This window comes from Oncorhynchus kisutch, linkage group LG15 (genome assembly GCF_002021735.2).
Source record: "Oncorhynchus kisutch isolate 150728-3 linkage group LG15, Okis_V2, whole genome shotgun sequence".
Lineage (NCBI taxonomy): Eukaryota > Metazoa > Chordata > Actinopteri > Salmoniformes > Salmonidae > Oncorhynchus > Oncorhynchus kisutch.
Genome location: NC_034188.2, coordinates 263,156 through 281,928, shown reverse-complemented (window position 1 = coordinate 281,928; position 18,773 = coordinate 263,156). Strand labels below are relative to the sequence as shown.

The following is an 18,773-nucleotide window of genomic DNA, read 5'->3' as shown; positions in this document are numbered from 1 at the left end:
GCATGTTCAGAGTAACCATGGTTCATGGGTCTATACATATATATATGGAACTGTACAGTATTTGGAATGAGGATGACTGTACATCGCTTTGCATAAGTGTCTGCAAAATGACATAGCTACCATATAGTCATTACATGGAGAAAATTATCTGAGTCCATTATCTGAAAATGGATGACCCTCACTGAAACACTTAACAAAGAGTTGGTCTGTTTTGGAATGGGCCACGCAGTCGTGGGTGAACAGGGAGTATAGGAGAGGGCTCAGAACGCACCCTTGTGGAGCCCCAGTGTTGAGGATCAGCGGGGTGGAGATGTTGTTGCCTACCCTCACCACCTGGGGGCGGCCCGTCAGGAAGTCCAGTACCCAGTTGCACAGGGCGGGGTCGAGACCCAGGGTCTCGAGCTTGATGACGAGCTTGGAGGGCACTATGGTGTTAAATGCCGAGCTGCAGTCGATGAACAGCATTCTCACATAGGTATTCCTCTAGATGGGTTAGGGCAGTGTGCAGTGTGGTTGAGATTGCATCGTCTGTGGACCTATTTGGGCGGTAAGCAAATTGGAGTGGGTCTAGGGTGTCGGGTAGTGTGGAGGTGATATGGTCCTTGACTAGTCTCTCAAAGCACTTCATGATGACGGAAGTGAGTGCTACGGGGCGGTAGTCGTTTAGCTCAGTTACCTTAGCTTTCTTGGGAACAGGAACAATGGTGTCCCTCTTGAAGCATGTGGGAACAACAGACTGGGATAGGGATCGATTGAATATGTTCGTAAACACACCCGCCAGCTGGTCTGCGCATGCTCTGAGGGCGCGGCTGGGGATGCCGTCTGGGCCTGCAGCCTTGCGAGGGTTGACACGTTGAAATGTTTTCCTCACGTAGTCTGCAGTGAAGGAGAGTCCGCATGTTTTAGTTGCGGGTAGTGTCAGTGGCACTGTATTGTCCTCAATAAAAGTTATTTAGTCTGCCTGGGAGCAAGACATCCTGGTCCGGTGACGGTGCTGATTCTCTTTTTGTAATCCGTGATTGACTGTAGACCCTGCCACATACCTCTTGTGTCTGAGCCGTTGAATTGAGATTCTACTTTGTCTCTATACTGGCGCTTAGCTTGTTTGATTGCCTTGCGGTGGGAATAGTTACACTGTTTGTATTCGGTCATGTTTCCAGTTACCTTGCCCTGATTAAAAGCAGTGGTTCGCGCTTTCAGTTTCACGCGAATGCTGCCATCAATCCACGGTTTCTGGTTTGGGAATGTTTTAATCGTTGCTATGGGAACGACATCTTCAACGCACATTCTAATGAACTCGCACACCGAATCAGCGTATTCGTCAATGTTGTCGTCTGACGCAATACGGAACATATCCCAGTCCGCGTGATGGAAGCAGTCTTGGAGTGTGGAATCAGATCGATCAAGTGTTTAAACTCCACCAACGAAACTAGATCATCACATTTTAAAATGTTCAGGAGAGAATTCCAGGACCACGGTGCTAAGTAACTAAAACTATTTCTACTGTGACCTGTCCTAATTTCTGGTACTGTTAGAAGCAAATGAGAATGGGACCGTAATAGATATTTATTTACTGACCTGACTAAAAAAGAACAGAGATAAAATGGCATTTTATAAGGCCCAATATGGCCTTATAAATCAGTGTATACCAGTGTTTAAGACAACGCAAGGTCAATGACGACCAGCCAACAGCGCTATAGAAATCACAATGATGTGTTAGACGTTTCTGATTTGAAATGAACCTGAGGGCTACGTGATATACTGAATCAAGTGCTCTCAGGGTAGTGGCTGAGGCCTGCATATATATATATAACATCACTACAATCTAAAACTGACAGTAATGTACATCGTACCAGCTCCTTCCTGGCCTCAAAAGAAAAACAAGCCTTATGCCGGTAATAAAATCCTATTTTCAGCTTGAGCTTCCTTATCAAGTTCTCTACATGCACAGTGAAGCTCAGCTTATCATCAACCCCCACACCCAAATATTTGTACACTTTAACTTGCTCTATAGTATGTCCAGCCAATGTGACAATGACATGATTTGTAACATGCCTGGCATGTGAAAATACCATGCATTTTGTTTTACCCGAATTTAGAATCAGCTTTAAATCATACAGATTCTGTTGTATGATGTTAAATTCTCGTTGGGTATTTTCAAAAGCTAAAGATAAACTATTACCACTTGAATAAAGAACAGAATCATCTGCATAAAAATTAACATCCGCTGTTTCAATTAGATCCCCAATGTTGTTGATATACAAAATGAACAACAGTGGACCCAAAATAGAACCTTGCAGAACACCTGAGCACATCTCTATGGACTCAGATTTACAACCATCCACCATTACACATTGTGTACAATTTTATAGGTTATTTATAAACCAATCTAGAGCAAGTAATTCAACAACATTTTAACTTTTGCACTAACACAGCATGGTCCACGGTGTCAAAAGCCTTTGACAAATCAATAAAAACAGACACACAATGTAACTTCTTATCAAGAGCACAGTGGTTGTTATTTAAAACCTTCAATGTTGCTGAAACAGTGCTGTGGCCAGACCTAAAACCTGATTGCATTCCATTTAAGATGCTGTTTTCTCAGAAGTAGACCTTTAGCTGCCTACTAACTAAGGACTCCAGTACCTTTGACAGTACAGACAATTTTGATATGGGTCGATAGTTGTCAAGTAGCGAAGGATCTCCACCTTTCAGGAGAGGCCGTACAAAAGCAGATCTCCATAACTTGGGGATTTCCTTAACATCAAGCGTGAGGTTAAAAATACATGTTCAGGGGGAGCAATGATGTCTGCAGCTAGGTGTAGGAGGCGGGGGTCTAGATCATCAGGACCAGGGGATTCTTTTTTTTATCAATTTCTTTCAGGGCTTTACACACTTCTGAAACAGAGAAGGATGAAAAGGAGAACCTGGTGAAGGAGTGCATAGGGGTGTCAGGTAAATTCATAGGGGGCTCAATTATACCTTTGACCTTTTCAAAAAAACTGCCTGCATCTAAGAAATGCGTATTCAAGGCTTTCAGAATGGAGGTTCTCTCAGTTACAATCTGTGTGTCTACCAACAATTGTTTGGGAAGCTGTGTATCTTTTTTGCACTCCAAACCCTTCACTACTTGCCAAAATTTGGATAGATTATTTACATTTTGTGAAATAGATTTCAGGTAGTGGTCTGCTTTCAATTCACGGATCATAGCCACACCCATATTTCAAAGACGTTTAAAAGCCATCCAATCATCTGCCAAACTAGTCCCTCTTGCTTTAGCCCACATAGCATTTTGTTACCTTATGATTTTTGTAAGTTCCTTAGTAAACCAAGGGTTCTCTCTGCCCTTAATCCTGAATTTATTTAAAGGGGCCTATTGCATACATCCTGGAATGCGTTGTGGAAGTAAGAAAAGGATAGTTCAACATCAGGGATTAATTCCATTCAATGCTTGATACATCATGTAAAAAACCTGGAATATCAAACTGCTTCCAGTTTCATTTCGTAATAACATGTGGAGATTTCTTAGGAATTTGACCATCTCTCACACAAGCAATAGCACAGTGATCACTTATGTAATTTGCAAAAATACCAGAAGCATTAAAATGATGGGGAGTATTTGTCACGGGATTCTTCCTGGGAAGGGGAGGCGGACCAAAATGCAGGGTGGTTATAATTCATGGTTCTTTAATAAAGAAACCATACATGAATAAACTACAAAAACGTGAAAACCCAAAACAGTCCCGTGTGGTACAAACACTGACACAGGAGACAACCACCCACAAAACCCAACACAAACCAGGCTAAATATGGTTCCCAATCAGAGACAATGACTAACACCTGCCTCTGATTGAGAACCATATCAGGCCAAACATAGAAATAGACAAACTAGATATATAACAGAATTCCCACTCAGATCACACCCTGACCAAACAAAACATAGAAACATACAAAGCAAACTATGGTCAGGGTGTGACAGTATTGGTTAATATCAAATAAATCAAGAGGATTTCAGAGGATATTTTATATTCAACCTCGTTACACTGTTGACAATCTGAGTGAGATTATAGGTATTGCACAGAATTTAAGTTGATCAGCGCTAGATGTTAACCAGTCCTGATTCAGATCACCCATTAGGACAAACTCAGAATTGACATTCTGTGATAACAATTTAAAAATACAATCCAGAGAGCCAACAGTAGCAGATGGAGGTCTATAACAACAAGATACAACAATATTTAAAGATGAGCCAAGGTTTAGGTTCAAAGACAGATACTCTATAACAACAAGATACAACAATATTTAAAGATGAGCCAAGGTTTATGTTCAAAGACAGATACTCTATAACAATAAGATACAACAATATTTACATATACAGCACCACCACCCTTAGATTTACGATCTGTACGAAACACATTGTAACCATTTATGCCAATATTTTTGTCAGTAATAGATTTTTTAAGCCAGGTTTCAGAAAGCATAAATACTGTACATCAGGGTCGGCAGTTTTTATCCATATATTCACAAAATCAAGCTTCGGCAGTAGACTTCTTACATTTATATGCAAAAACTTCAGGCCACTCTGACTACTTAATTCGGGTAAGAATGTCAGGACCTGGTTTAGACTGGACATTTCCAGACAATAGAAGCAGCAAGATAATGGCAAGTCTAGATTGAGGGTTACAACATATGGATTTACAGACAGCAGTTGAACGAGAATCCAGAGTCACCAGAGTCTTTAACGCCACATATTTCAGGAGATGTATGAAGTCCAGAGACATGGTTAAGTACCAAGAGAGAAAACACTCTGAAGTTTCCAAAACTGTTAAAATAATGTCTGTGAGTATAACAGGACTAATATGGCAGGTGAAAACCTGAGGAAAATCTATCCAGGAAATGCTATTATATTGAAATGGCTGTTTTTCCATTGAAAGCCTATCCACCATACAAAGCCTTATGACCCAGTTCAAGAGCTCTGTGGCTTCCACTACATGTGACCAGTCTTTAGGCATTGTTTCAGGCTTTTACTCTGAAAAATGAGGGCGAAACACCACATTCAGGACAGTGGAAATTTCCAGACATGAGTCCTGCGTGTGACCGAGAGCACGCCTTTCTTGTTTTTTCTTTTCTATTGACAAAGCTATTGTCCGGTTGAAATATGATCTATTATTTATGACATAAACAACCTGAGGATTGATTATAAACATCGTTTGACATGTTTCTACAAACTTTTATGGTACTTTTAGATTTTTCTTCTGCCTGGTTACTACATGATTCCATATGTGTTATTTGATAGTTTTCATGTCTTCACTATTATTCTACAATATAGAACATAGTCAAAATAAAGAAAAACCCTTGAATGAGTCGGTGTGTCCAAAACTATGACTGGTACTGTAAGTATTCAGACCCTTTGCTATGAGACTCAATCGAGCTCAGGAGCATCATGTTTCCATTGATCATCCTTGAGATGTTTCTACAACTTGGAGTCCACCTGTGGTAAATTCAGTTGATTGGATATGATTTGGAAAGGCACACACCTGTCTCTTAAAGGTCCCACAGTTTACAGTGCATGTCAGTGCAAAAACAAAGACATGAGGTCAAAGGAATTGCCTGTAGACCTCCTGAGACAGGTTTGTGTCGAGGCACAAAAACATTTTTGTTACCAGGTGTATCTGTTTGTTACCAGGTGAATCTGTCTCTCCAGGTGCATCTATTTGTGTATCTGTTTGTTACCAGGTGAATCTGTCTGTCCAGGTGCATCTATTTGCATATATTTTTGTTACCAGGTGTTTGTATCTCCAGGTGCATCTATTTGTGTATCTGTTTGGTACCAGGTGTTTCTGTCTCTCCAGGTGCATCTATTTGTGTATCTGTTTGTTACCAGGTGAATCTGTCTCTCCAGGTGCATCTATTTGTGTATCTATTTGTTACCAGGTGTTTGTCTCTCCAGGTGCATCTATTTGTGTATCTATTTGTTACCAGGTGTTTCTGTCTCTCCAGGTGCATCTATTTGTGTATCTGTTTGTTACCAGGTGAATCTGTCTCTCCAGGTGCATCTATTTGTGTATCTATTTGTTAACAGGTGTTTGTCTTTCCAGGGTATCTATTTGTGTATCTGTTTGTTACCAGGTGTTTCTGTCTCTCCAGGTGTATCTATTTGTGTATCTATTTGTTACCAGGTGTTTGTCTCTCCAGGTGTATCTATTTGTGTATCTATTTGTTACCAGGTGTTTGTCTCTCCAGGTGTATCTATTTGTGTATCTATTTGTTACCAGGTGTTTGTCTCTCCAGGTGTATCTATTTGTGTATCTGTTTGTTACCAGGTGTTTGTCTCTCCAGGTGCATTTATTTGTCCCAGGTTTTTGTCTCTCCAGGTGCATCTATTTGCGTATATGTTTGTTACCAGATGTTTGTCTCTCCAGGTGAATCTGTTTGTTGCCAGGTGTTTGTCTCTCCAGGTGATTCTATTTGTGTATCTGTTTGTTACCAGGTGATTCTGTCTCTCCAGGTGTATCTGTTTGTTACCAGGTGAATCTATCTCTCCAGGTGCATCTATTTGCATATATTTTTGTTACCAGGTGTTTGTATCTCCAGGTGCATCTATTTGTGTATCTGTTTGTTACCAGGTGAATCTGTTTCTCCAGGTGCATCTATTTGCGTATTTATTCGTTACCAGGTGTTTGTCTCTCCAGGTGCATCTATGTGTGTATCTATTTGTTACCAGGTGTTTGTCTCTCCAGGTGCATCTATTTGTTAAAAGGTGTTTGTCTCTCCAGCTGTTTGTTACCAGGCGTTTGTCTCTCCAGGTGCATCTATTTGTGTATCTGTTTGTTACCAGGTGTTTGTCTCTCCAGGTGTATCTATTTGTGTATCTATTTGTTACCAGGTGTTTGTCTCTCCAGGTGTATCTATTTGCATATCTGTTTGTTACCAGGTGTTTGTCTCTCCAGGTGTATCTATTTGTTACCAGGTGAATCTGTCTCTCCAGGTGCATCTATTTGTGTATCTATTTGTTACCAGGTGTTTCTGTCTCTCCAGGTGCATCTATTTGTGTATCTGTTTGTTACCAGGTGTTTCTGTCTCTCCAGGTGTATCTATTTGTTACCAGGTGAATCTGTCTCTCCAGGTGCATCTATTTGCATATCTGTTTGTTACCAGGTGTTTGTCTCTCCAGGTGTATCTATTTGTTACCAGGTGAATCTGTCTCTCCAGGTGCATCTATTTGTGTATCTATTTGTTACCAGGTGCTTCTGTCTCTCCAGGTGCATCTATTTGTGTATCTGTTTGTTACCAGGTGTTTGTCTCTCCAGGTGTATCTGTTTGTTACCAGGTGTTTGTCTCTCCAGGTGTATCTGTTTGGTACCAGGTGTTTCTGTCTCTCCAGGTGCATCTATTTGTGTATCTGTTTGTTACCAGGTGTTTGTCTCTCCAGGTGCATCTATTTGTTACCAGGTGTTTGTCTCTCCAGGGTATCTATTTGTGTATCTGTTTGTTACCAGGTGTTTCTGTCTCTCCAGGTATATCTATTTGTGTATCTATTTGTTACCAGGTGTTTCTGTCTCTCCAGGTGCATCTATTTGTGTATCTGTTTGTTACCAGGTGTTTGTCTCTCCAGGTGCATCTATTTGTTACCAGGTGTTTGTCTCTCCAGGGTATCTATTTGTGTATCTGTTTGTTACCAGGTGTTTCTGTCTCTCCAGGTGTATCTATTTGTGTATCTATTTGTTACCAGGTGTTTCTGTCTCTCCAGGTGCATCTATTTGTGTATCTGTTTGTTACCAGGTGTTTGTCTCTCCAGGTGTATCTATTTGAGTGTTTGTTTGTTACCAGGTGTTTCTGTGTCTCCAGGTGCATCTATTTGCATATCTGTTTGTTACCAGGTGTTTGTCTCTCCAGGTGTATCTATTTGTTACCAGGTGTTTCTGTCTCTCCAGGTGTATCTGTTTGTTACCAGGTGAATCTGTCTCTCCAGGTGCATCTATTTGTGTATCTGTTTGTTACCAGGTGTTTCTGTCTCTCCAGGTGTATCTGTTTGTTACCAGGTGTTTCTGTCTCTCCAGGTGTATCTGTTTGGTACCAGGTGTTTCTGTCTCTCCAGGTGCATCTATTTGTGTATCTGTTTGTTACCAGGTGTTTGTCTCTCCAGGTGCATCTATTTGTTACCAGGTGTTTGTCTCTCCAGGGTATCTATTTGTGTATCTGTTTGTTACCAGGTGTTTCTGTCTCTCCAGGTATATCTATTTGTGTATCTATTTGTTACCAGGTGTTTCTGTCTCTCCAGGTGCATCTATTTGTGTATCTGTTTGTTACCAGGTGTTTGTCTCTCCAGGTGCATCTATTTGTTACCAGGTGTTTGTCTCTCCAGGGTATCTATTTGTGTATCTGTTTGTTACCAGGTGTTTCTGTCTCTCCAGGTGTATCTATTTGTGTATCTATTTGTTACCAGGTGTTTCTGTCTCTCCAGGTGTATCTATTTGTGTATCTATTTGTTACCAGGTGTTTCTGTCTCTCCAGGTGCATCTATTTGTGTATCTGTTTGTTACCAGGTGTTTGTCTCTCCAGGTGTATCTATTTGAGTGTTTGTTTGTTACCAGGTGTTTCTGTCTCTCCAGGTGCATCTATTTGCATATCTGTTTGTTACCAGGTGTTTGTCTCTCCAGGTGTATCTATTTGTTACCAGGTGAATCTGTCTCTCCAGGTGCATCTGTTTGTGTATCTGTTTGTTACCAGGTGTTTCTGTCTCTCCAGGTGCATCTATTTGCATATCTGTTTGTTACCAGGTGTTTGTCTCTCCAGGTGTATCTATTTGTTACCAGGTGAATCTGTCTCTCCAGGTGCATCTGTTTGTGTATCTGTTTGTTACCAGGTGTTTCTGTCTCTCCAGGTGCATCTGTTTGTGTATCTATTTGTTACCAGGTGTTTCTGTCTCTCCAGGTGCATCTATTTGTGTATCTGTTTGTTACCAGGTGAATCTGTCTCTCCAGGTGCATCTGTTTGTGTATCTGTTTGTTACCAGGTGTTTCTGTCTCTCCAGGTGTATCTGTTTGTTACCAGGTGTTTCTGTCTCTCCAGGTGTATCTATTTGTGTATATGTTTGTTACCAGGTGTTTGTCTCTCCAGGTGTATCTGTTTGTTACCAGGTGTTTCTGTCTCTCCAGGTGTATCTGTTTGTTACCAGGTGTTTCTGTCTCTCCAGGTGTATCTGTTTGTGTATCTGTTTGTTACCAGGTGTTTCTGTCTCTCCAGGTGTATCTATTTGTGTATCTGTTTGTTACCAGGTGTTTCTGTCTCTCCAGGTGTATCTGTTTGTTACCAGGTGTTTCTGTCTCTCCAGGTGTATCTGTTTGTGTATCTGTTTGTTACCAGGTGTTTCTGTCTCTCCAGGTGTATCTGTTTGTTACCAGGTGTTTCTGTCTCTCCAGGTGTATCTGTTTGTGTATCTGTTTGTTACCAGGTGTTTCTGTCTCTCCAGGTGTATCTATTTGTGTATCTGTTTGTTACCAGGTGTTTCTGTCTCTCCAGGTGCATCTATTTGTGTATCTATTTGTTACCAGGTGTTTCTGTCTCTCCAGGTGTATCTGTTTGTGTATCTGTTTGTTACCAGGTGTTTCTGTCTCTCCAGGTGTATCTGTTTGTGTATCTGTTTGTTACAAGGTGTTTCTGTCTCTCCAGGTGTATCTGTTTGTGTATCTATTTGTTACCAGGTGTTTCTGTCTCTCCAGGTGTATCTGTTTGTGTATCTGTTTGTTACCAGGTGTTTCTGTCTCTCCAGGTGTATCTGTTTGTGTATCTGTTTGTTACCAGGTGTTTCTGTCTCTCCAGGTGTATCTATTTGTTACCAGGTGTTTCTGTCTCTCCAGGTGTATCTGTTTGTGTATCTGTTTGTTACCAGGTGTTTCTGTCTCTCCAGGTGTATCTATTTGTTACCAGGTGTTTCTGTCTCTCCAGGTGTATCTATTTGTTACCAGGTGTTTCTGTCTCTCCAGGTGTATCTGTTTGTTACCAGGTGTTTCTGTCTCTCCAGGTGTATCTGTTTGTTACCAGGTGTTTCTGTCTCTCCAGGTGTATCTGTTTGTTACCAGGTGTTTCTGTCTCTCCAGGTGTATCTGTTTGTTACCAGGTGTTTCTGTCTCTCCAGGTGTATCTGTTTGTGTATCTGTTTGTTACCAGGTGTTTCTGTCTCTCCAGGTGTATCTGTTTGTTACCAGGTGTTTCTGTCTCTCCAGGTGTATCTGTTTGTGTATCTGTTTGTTACCAGGTGTTTCTGTCTCTCCAGGTGTATCTATTTGTGTATCTGTTTGTTACCAGGTGTTTCTGTCTCTCCAGGTGCATCTATTTGTGTATCTATTTGTTACCAGGTGTTTCTGTCTCTCCAGGTGTATCTGTTTGTGTATCTGTTTGTTACCAGGTGTTTCTGTCTCTCCAGGTGTATCTGTTTGTGTATCTGTTTGTTACCAGGTGTTTCTGTCTCTCCAGGTGTATCTGTTTGTGTATCTATTTGTTACCAGGTGTTTCTGTCTCTCCAGGTGTATCTGTTTGTGTATCTGTTTGTTACCAGGTGTTTCTGTCTCTCCAGGTGTATCTATTTGTGTATCTGTTTGTTACCAGGTGTTTCTGTCTCTCCAGGTGTATCTGTTTGTTACCAGGTGTTTCTGTCTCTCCAGGTGTATCTGTTTGTGTATCTGTTTGTTACCAGGTGTTTCTGTCTCTCCAGGTGTATCTGTTTGTTACCAGGTGTTTCTGTCTCTCCAGGTGTATCTGTTTGTGTATCTGTTTGTTACCAGGTGTTTCTGTCTCTCCAGGTGTATCTATTTGTGTATCTGTTTGTTACCAGGTGTTTCTGTCTCTCCAGGTGCATCTATTTGTGTATCTATTTGTTACCAGGTGTTTCTGTCTCTCCAGGTGTATCTGTTTGTGTATCTGTTTGTTACCAGGTGTTTCTGTCTCTCCAGGTGTATCTGTTTGTGTATCTGTTTGTTACCAGGTGTTTCTGTCTCTCCAGGTGTATCTGTTTGTGTATCTATTTGTTACCAGGTGTTTCTGTCTCTCCAGGTGTATCTGTTTGTGTATCTGTTTGTTACCAGGTGTTTCTGTCTCTCCAGGTGTATCTGTTTGTGTATCTGTTTGTTACCAGGTGTTTCTGTCTCTCCAGGTGTATCTATTTGTTACCAGGTGTTTCTGTCTCTCCAGGTGTATCTGTTTGTGTATCTGTTTGTTACCAGGTGTTTCTGTCTCTCCAGGTGTATCTATTTGTTACCAGGTGTTTCTGTCTCTCCAGGTGTATCTATTTGTTACCAGGTGTTTCTGTCTCTCCAGGTGTATCTGTTTGTTACCAGGTGTTTCTGTCTCTCCAGGTGTATCTGTTTGTTACCAAGTGTTTCTGTCTCTCCAGGTGTATCTGTTTGTTACCAGGTGTTTCTGTCTCTCCAGGTGTATCTGTTTGTTACCAGGTGTTTCTGTCTCTCCAGGTGTATCTGTTTGTGTATCTGTTTGTTACCAGGTGTTTCTGTCTCTCCAGGTGTTTCTGTCTCTCCAGGTGTATCTGTTTGTGTATCTGTTTGTTACCAGGTGTTTCTGTCTCTCCAGGTGTATCTGTTTGTGTATCTATTTGTTACCAGGTGTTTCTGTCTCTCCAGGTGTATCTGTTTGTTACCAGGTGTTTCTGTCTCTCCAGGTGTATCTATTTGTTACCAGGTGTTTCTGTCTCTCCAGGTGTATCTGTTTGTGTATCTGTTTGTTACCAGGTGTTTCTGTCTCTCCAGGTGCATCTATTTGTGTATCTGTTTGTTACCAGGTGTTTCTGTCTCTCCAGGTGTATCTGTTTGTTACCAGGTGTTTCTGTCTCTCCAGGTGTATCTGTTTGTGTATCTGTTTGTTACCAGGTGTTTCTGTCTCTCCAGGTGTATCTATTTGTTACCAGGTGTTTCTGTCTCTCCAGGTGTATCTGTTTGTTACCAGGTGTTTCTGTCTCTCCAGGTGTATCTGTTTGTGTATCTGTTTGTTACCAGGTGTTTCTGTCTCTCCAGGTGCATCTATTTGTGTATCTGTTTGTTACCAGGTGTTTCTGTCTCTCCAGGTGTATCTGTTTGTGTATCTGTTTGTTACCAGGTGTTTCTGTCTCTCCAGGTGTATCTGTTTGTTACCAGGTGTTTCTGTCTCTCCAGGTGTATCTGTTTGTTACCAGGTGTTTCTGTCTCTCCAGGTGTATCTGTTTGTTACCAGGTGTTTCTGTCTCTCCAGGTGTATCTGTTTGTTACCAGGTGTTTCTGTCTCTCCAGGTGTATCTGTTTGTGTATCTGTTTGTTACCAGGTGTTTCTGTCTCTCCAGGTGTATCTATTTGTTACCAGGTGTTTCTGTCTCTCCAGGTGTATCTGTTTGTTACCAGGTGTTTCTGTCTCTCCAGGTGTATCTGTTTGTGTATCTGTTTGTTACCAGGTGTTTCTGTCTCTCCAGGTGCATCTATTTGTGTATCTGTTTGTTACCAGGTGTTTCTGTCTCTCCAGGTGTATCTGTTTGTTACCAGGTGTTTCTGTCTCTCCAGGTGTATCTGTTTGTTACCAGGTGTTTCTGTCTCTCCAGGTGTATCTGTTTGTTACCAGGTGTTTCTGTCTCTCCAGGTGTATCTGTTTGTTACCAGGTGTTTCTGTCTCTCCAGGTGTATCTGTTTGTTACCAGGTGTTTCTGTCTCTCCAGGTGTATCTGTTTGTTACCAGGTGTTTCTGTCTCTCCAGGTGTTTCTGTCTCTCCAGGTGTTTCTGTCTCTCCAGGTGTTTCTGTCTCTCCAGGTGTATCTATTTGTTACCAGGTGAATCTGTCTCTCCAGGTGTATCTGTTTGTGTATCTGTTTGTTACCAGGTGTTTCTGTCTCTCCAGGTGTATCTGTTTGTTACCAGGTGCTTCTGTCTCTCCAGGTGTTTCTGTCTCTCCAGGTGTTTCTGTCTCTCCAGGTGTATCTATTTGTGTATCTGTTTGTTACCAGGTGTTTCTGTCTCTCCAGGTGTACTCTACGGTGTACTCTATCATCACCGTGTTCGGCCTGGCCGGTAATGGGTTCGCCTTGTTGGTTCTGGTTAAAACGTTCCGTCAGCGTTCTGCGTTCCACATCTACATGTTGAACCTGGCCGTGTCCGACCTACTATGTGTCTCCACGCTGCCGCTACGGGTCCTCTACTACGTTAATAAGGTGCATTTCACTTGACTTTTACAGGTATTTTACTTCGGGGAAACTGTCTTTAAAAGGCACATTGTCAACAATGTGTGAATCCCGGGCTTTGAATGAATCCCAGGCTTTAAGATGCTATTAAAATAAATGATTGTTGTGGTTGACCCTCTCCCTCAGGGTCATTGGAACCTGGGAGACTTCCTGTGCAGACTTTCATCCTATGCCCTCTACGTGAACCTCTACTGCAGCGTGTTCTTCATGACCGCCATGTCTGTCACACGCTTCCTCGCCATCGTGTTCCCCGTGCAGAACCTGCGCCTGGTCTCAGAGCGTCGTGCCCGTCTGGTGTGTGTCTGTATCTGGGTCTTCATCTGCACTGTCTCCTCCCCCTTCCTCATGACTGGTCAACACCTCCACCCAGCCACCAATAAGACCAAGTGCTTCGAGCCTCCAGAGCGCAGAACAGGGGGCGGGCTTAAGAAGCTTATCATGCTCAACTACTTATCATTGGCTGTGGGCTTCGTCCTTCCCTTCCTGGTCATCCTGCTGTGCTACGTCGGGATCATTCGGGCCCTGCTGTCACGGCAACATACTGCACAGCGCCAGAAGGGGGCGGGGTCTAAGGCTATCCGAATGATCGTCATTGTGATGCTGGCGTTCCTGCTGTGCTTCATGCCGTACCACATCCAGCGCTCCGTCCACCTCAGCTTCCTGTCCCAGACTGCCACTTCCTGTTCGGAGCTGGTGTACATGCAGAAGAGTGTGGTGGTGACACTCTGTCTGGCTGCCTCCAACTCCTGCTTCGACCCCCTGCTCTACTTCTTCTCTGGAGAGGGCTTCAGACGACGCCTGTCAAGCTTCAGGTCCACTATCAGGACACAGAGACAACCGCAGAGACAGGGGGCACAGCCACCGCTGGGGAGGGCAACAAAGAGAGAGAGAGAACCGGTCCTACCCAGCACAGCAGAGACAAAGGGCACAGCCACCCCTGGGGAGGGGAACAAGCTATAGGGGAGATAGAAAGAGTTAATCTGTCTAGTGTCTGTGTTCTTTTGCCCATCTTAATATTTTTTGGCCAGTCTGAGATATGGCTTTTTCTTTGCAACTCTGCCTAGAAGGCCAGCATCCCAGAGTCACCTCTTCACTGTTGACATTGAGACTGGTGTTTTGCGGGTACTATTTAACTTCTTATGGTATAGGGGACGCTTGCGTCCCACTTGGCCAAAAGCCAGGGAAAATGCAGCGCGGCAAATTCAAATAAAATTATACAAAAATCTAACATTAAATCACACATCTAAGATACTAAATTAAAGCTACACTCGTTGTGAATCCAACATGCCAACATGTCAGATTTTAAAAAGGCTTTTCGGCGAAAGCATAAGAAGCTATTATCTGATGATAGCACAACAGTAAACAAAGAGAGTAGCATATTTCAACCCTGCAGGCGCTACACAAAACGCAGAAATAAAATATAAAACATGCCTTACCTTTGAAGAGCTTCTTTTGTTGGCACTCGAATATGTCCCATAAACATCACAATTGGTCCTTTTGATCGATTAATTCCCGTCCATATATATCCAAAATGTCAATTTATTTGGGTCATTTGATCCAGAAAAAAACAGCTTCCAAATTAGCGCAACATCAGTACAAAATATTTCAAAAGTTACCTGTAAACTTTGCCAAAACATTTCAAACTACTTTTGTTATACTACTTTAGGTATTTTTAAATGTTAATAATCGATCAAATTGAAGACGGGTCTATCTGTGTTCAATACAGGAAGACAACAAACCAAGCTACTTTTCAAGTCTTGCGCAACTCTCAACAGTGTTACGCAGTTCCTAGATGGCCGTACTTCTTCATTGCACAAAGGAATAACCTCAACCAAATTCCAAAGGCTGGTGACATCCAGTGGAAGCGGTAGGAACTGAAAACAAGTTCCTAAGAAATATCCTTTCCCAATGAGAAAATCACTGGACAGACACCTACTCCCTGTGAAGGGAGTAGTACATGGCGTTGTACGAGATCTTCAGTTTCTTGGCAATTTCTCACATGGAATAGCCTTCATTTCTCAGAACAAGAATAGACTGACAAGTTTCAGTAGAAAGGTCTTTGATTCTGGCCATTTTTTGTCTGTAATGGAACTCAAAAATGCTGATGCTACAGATACTCAACTAGTCTAAAGAAACCCAGTTTTATTGCTTCTTTAATCAGAACAACAGTTTTCAGCTGTGCTAACAGCATTGCAAAACGGTTTTCTAATGATCAATTAGCCTTTTAAAATTATACACTTGGATTAGCTAACACAACGTGCCATTGGAACACAGGAGTGATGGTTGCTGATATTGGGCCTCTGTACGCCTATGTAGATATTTCATAAAAAATCTGCAATTTCCAGCTACAATAGTCATTTACAACATTAACAATGTCTACACTGTATTTCTGATCAATTTGATGTTTATTTTAATGGTAAAAAGTGATTTCATTTCAAAAAGAAGGACATTTCTAAGTGACCCCAAACTTTTGAATGGTGGTGTATTGTAACGTCTGCTTCCAACTCACATTCTGTAACACATAGATCCCCTGAAAGCAGCTCACTCTGCAACACATAGATCCCCTGAACACAGCTCACTCTGCAACACATAGATCCCCTGAACACAGCTCACTCTGCAACACATAGATCCCCTGAATGCAGCTCACTCTGCAACACATAGATCCCCTGAACACAGCTCACTCTGCAACACATAGATCCCCTGAATGCAGCTCACTCTGCAACACATAGATCCCCCTGAATGCAGCTCACTCTGCAACACATAGATCCCCTGAACACAGCTCACTCTGCAACACATAGATCCCCTGAAAGCAGCTCACTCTGCAACACATAGATCCCCTGAACACAGCTCACTCTGCAACACACAGATCCCCTGAACACAGCTCACTCTGCAACACATAGATCCCCTGAACACAGCTCACTCTGCAACACATAGATCCCCTGAAAGCAGCTCACTCTGCAACACATAGATCCCCTGAACACAGCTCACTCTGCAACACATAGATCCCCTGAACACAGCTCACTCTGCAACACATAGATCCCCTGAATGCAGCTCACTCTGCAACACATAGATCCCCTGAACACAGCTCACTCTGCAACACATAGATCCCCTGAAAGCAGCTCACTCTGCAACACATAGATCCCCTGAAAGCAGCTCACTCTGAAACACACAGATCCCCTGAACACAGCTCACTCTGCAACACATAGATCCCCTGAATGCAGCTCACTCTGCAACACATAGATCCCCTGAACACAGCTCACTCTGCAACACATAGATCCCCTGAAAGCAGCTCACTCTGCAACACATAGATCCCCTGAACGCAGCTCACTCTGAAACACACAGATCCCCTGAATGCAGCTAACTCTGCAGATCCCAATCACCTGAATTCTGATCACCTGAATTCGGATCACCTGTTCACACACCTGTATGTCATTATCACACACTATTTAGTTCAGTTCTTTGCACCCCATCACTGTGAGGTATTATTTGTTTTGTGACACATGGCTTTCAGAGCACTGGGTTTCCTGTGATTTACTCCTCCTGTGTATGATAGTTTTTACCTGCCTCACTAACAATGCCTGTTGCCTATTTCCTGCCTGTACTTTAGCCTATTGGATTTCCTGTTATCAACCTATGACCTGATCTCCCGGACTCCATTACTAACCTTTTCCCTGCCTGTACTGTTGCGTTTTTGGAGGCCCTGTGTATGACGTTCTGACTGCCCCTGGACCCAGCTACCTGCCTCCTCCTGTGGTCCTTTGCAATAAACACCTGCTGCGCCCTGCACTTGAAACCAGCTCTCTGTCACCCATCGTGTTCATTACATGTATATATCAGTCATTTGGCTGCATGTATTTTTAGATATCGGCCTATTGTAAATGTTGTTGCGTCACTCTCTTTATTTCAACAATAAATACAAGTACAAACAATTTTAAGCTACGTATTATTTTGACAGGAAGTAATGGACTGTCCATTGGTCAGCACAGCAGTTGATAAAACAGGACCATGTTTGAAACAAGTGGTTCTGAGCTTATGTCAATATTCCACAGCTTCCAGTTCCATAAATCAGGCTCTTTATCTGAGCTACTGTGTCCAATTTACTGACCCCAGAAATATGTTATTCTGTTAATTTGTCTCAATTACATATTTTCTTTTTTAAATAAAGTTTAAATAAAGACCCGTCTTCAAGGAAATTACAGGCATGCACTGCGTTACAAGACAAATACAGATCAATCAAGCCTGATGGTATTGTAAGTATAAAAGCAAAGGTTGCTTTCATTTAATACAAAAGACTCATGAAAAGGTTTTAAAAGGCGTAATGGGATACTGTCTTACTGTGGTGTGTGAAGAATCCATCAATTTGGTTTGCACACACAGTACAAATCAAATGATTGTGGGAGCACCTCTAATAGTACTGTCTGAATTGGGCTGTATGAGGAGGTTTGAATCCTAAGTTCTACACATACTTTGAAGTACAATACCAACATCACTACTGTAGTAGGTCAAAGCTGTGTGCTGGAAACCCTTGGTAGAGAATAGGTGGAATAGACATTTTGGTGCTCATGGGGAATTCCTATACTTCAGAGCAGTGCCTATTCTCACTTAAAATGTAGTTGTTATCTTTTAATATATGTACACTCAGTGGCCAGCGTGTTAGGTATACTCCTAGTACTGGACCCCTTCTGCTCCAGAACAACCTGACTTCTTTGGTGCATGGATTCTACAAGGTGTGGTGTTCAAACGTTGCTCAATTGGTATCAAGGGACATAACGTGTGCCAGGAAAATATTCCCCACACTATTACGCCACTGCCAACAGCCTGTACCGGTGGACACCAGGCAAGATGAGGACATGTACTCATCCTGACTCTGCCATCAGCGTGATGCAACAGGAACTGGGATTCGTGGGACAAGGCAATGTTTTTACACTCCTCAAATGTCCAGTGTTGGTAATCGTGTGCCCACTGGAGCCTCTTCTTCTTGTTTGTAGCTGAAAGGAGTGGAACCCGGTGTGGTCATCTGCTATAATAGTCCATTTATGACGAGTCGTGCATTCTGAGATGATGTTCTGCACACCACTGTTGAACTGTGCCGTTATTTGGCTGTTTGTGGCCCGTCTGATAGCTTACATAATTCTTGAGATTTTCCTCCGACCTCTCTCTTCAACGAGCTGTTTTTGCCCTCCAGACTGACTCTATGCTGTTTTTGCCCTCCAGACTGACTCTATGCTGTTTTTGCCCTCCAGACTGACTCTATGCTGTTTTTGCCCTCCAGACTGACTCTATGCTGTTTTTGCCCTCCAGATTGACTCTATGCTGTTTTTGCCCTCCAGACTGACTCTATGCTGTTTTTGCCCTCCAGACTGACTCTATGCTGTTTTTGCCCTCCAGACTGACTCTATGCTGTTTTTGCCCTCCAGACTGACTCTATGCTGTTTTTGCCCTCCAGACAGACTCTATGCTGTTTTTGCCCTCCAGACTGAATCTATGCTGTTTTTGCCCTCCAGACTGACTCTATGCTGTTTTTGCCCTCCAGACTGCCTCTATGCTGTTTTTGCCCTC

At 42.5% G+C, this 18,773-nt stretch overlaps 1 protein-coding gene across 1 annotated transcript in view; it reads left to right on the top strand.

The window, feature by feature from the left end:
- LOC109880479 (cysteinyl leukotriene receptor 1) overlaps positions 1-15,756 on the top strand; it is a 37,924-nt gene extending 22,168 nt beyond the window's left edge. Inside the window, exons 3-4 of the mRNA XM_031789447.1 lie at positions 12,999-13,184; positions 13,341-15,756. Of these exons, the coding sequence (XP_031645307.1) occupies positions 12,999-13,184; positions 13,341-14,174 (1,020 nt within the window). The 3' untranslated portion in view covers positions 14,175-15,756. The remainder of the gene's footprint in view (positions 1-12,998; positions 13,185-13,340) is intronic.
- The last annotated feature ends 3,017 nt before the right edge of the window (positions 15,757-18,773 follow it).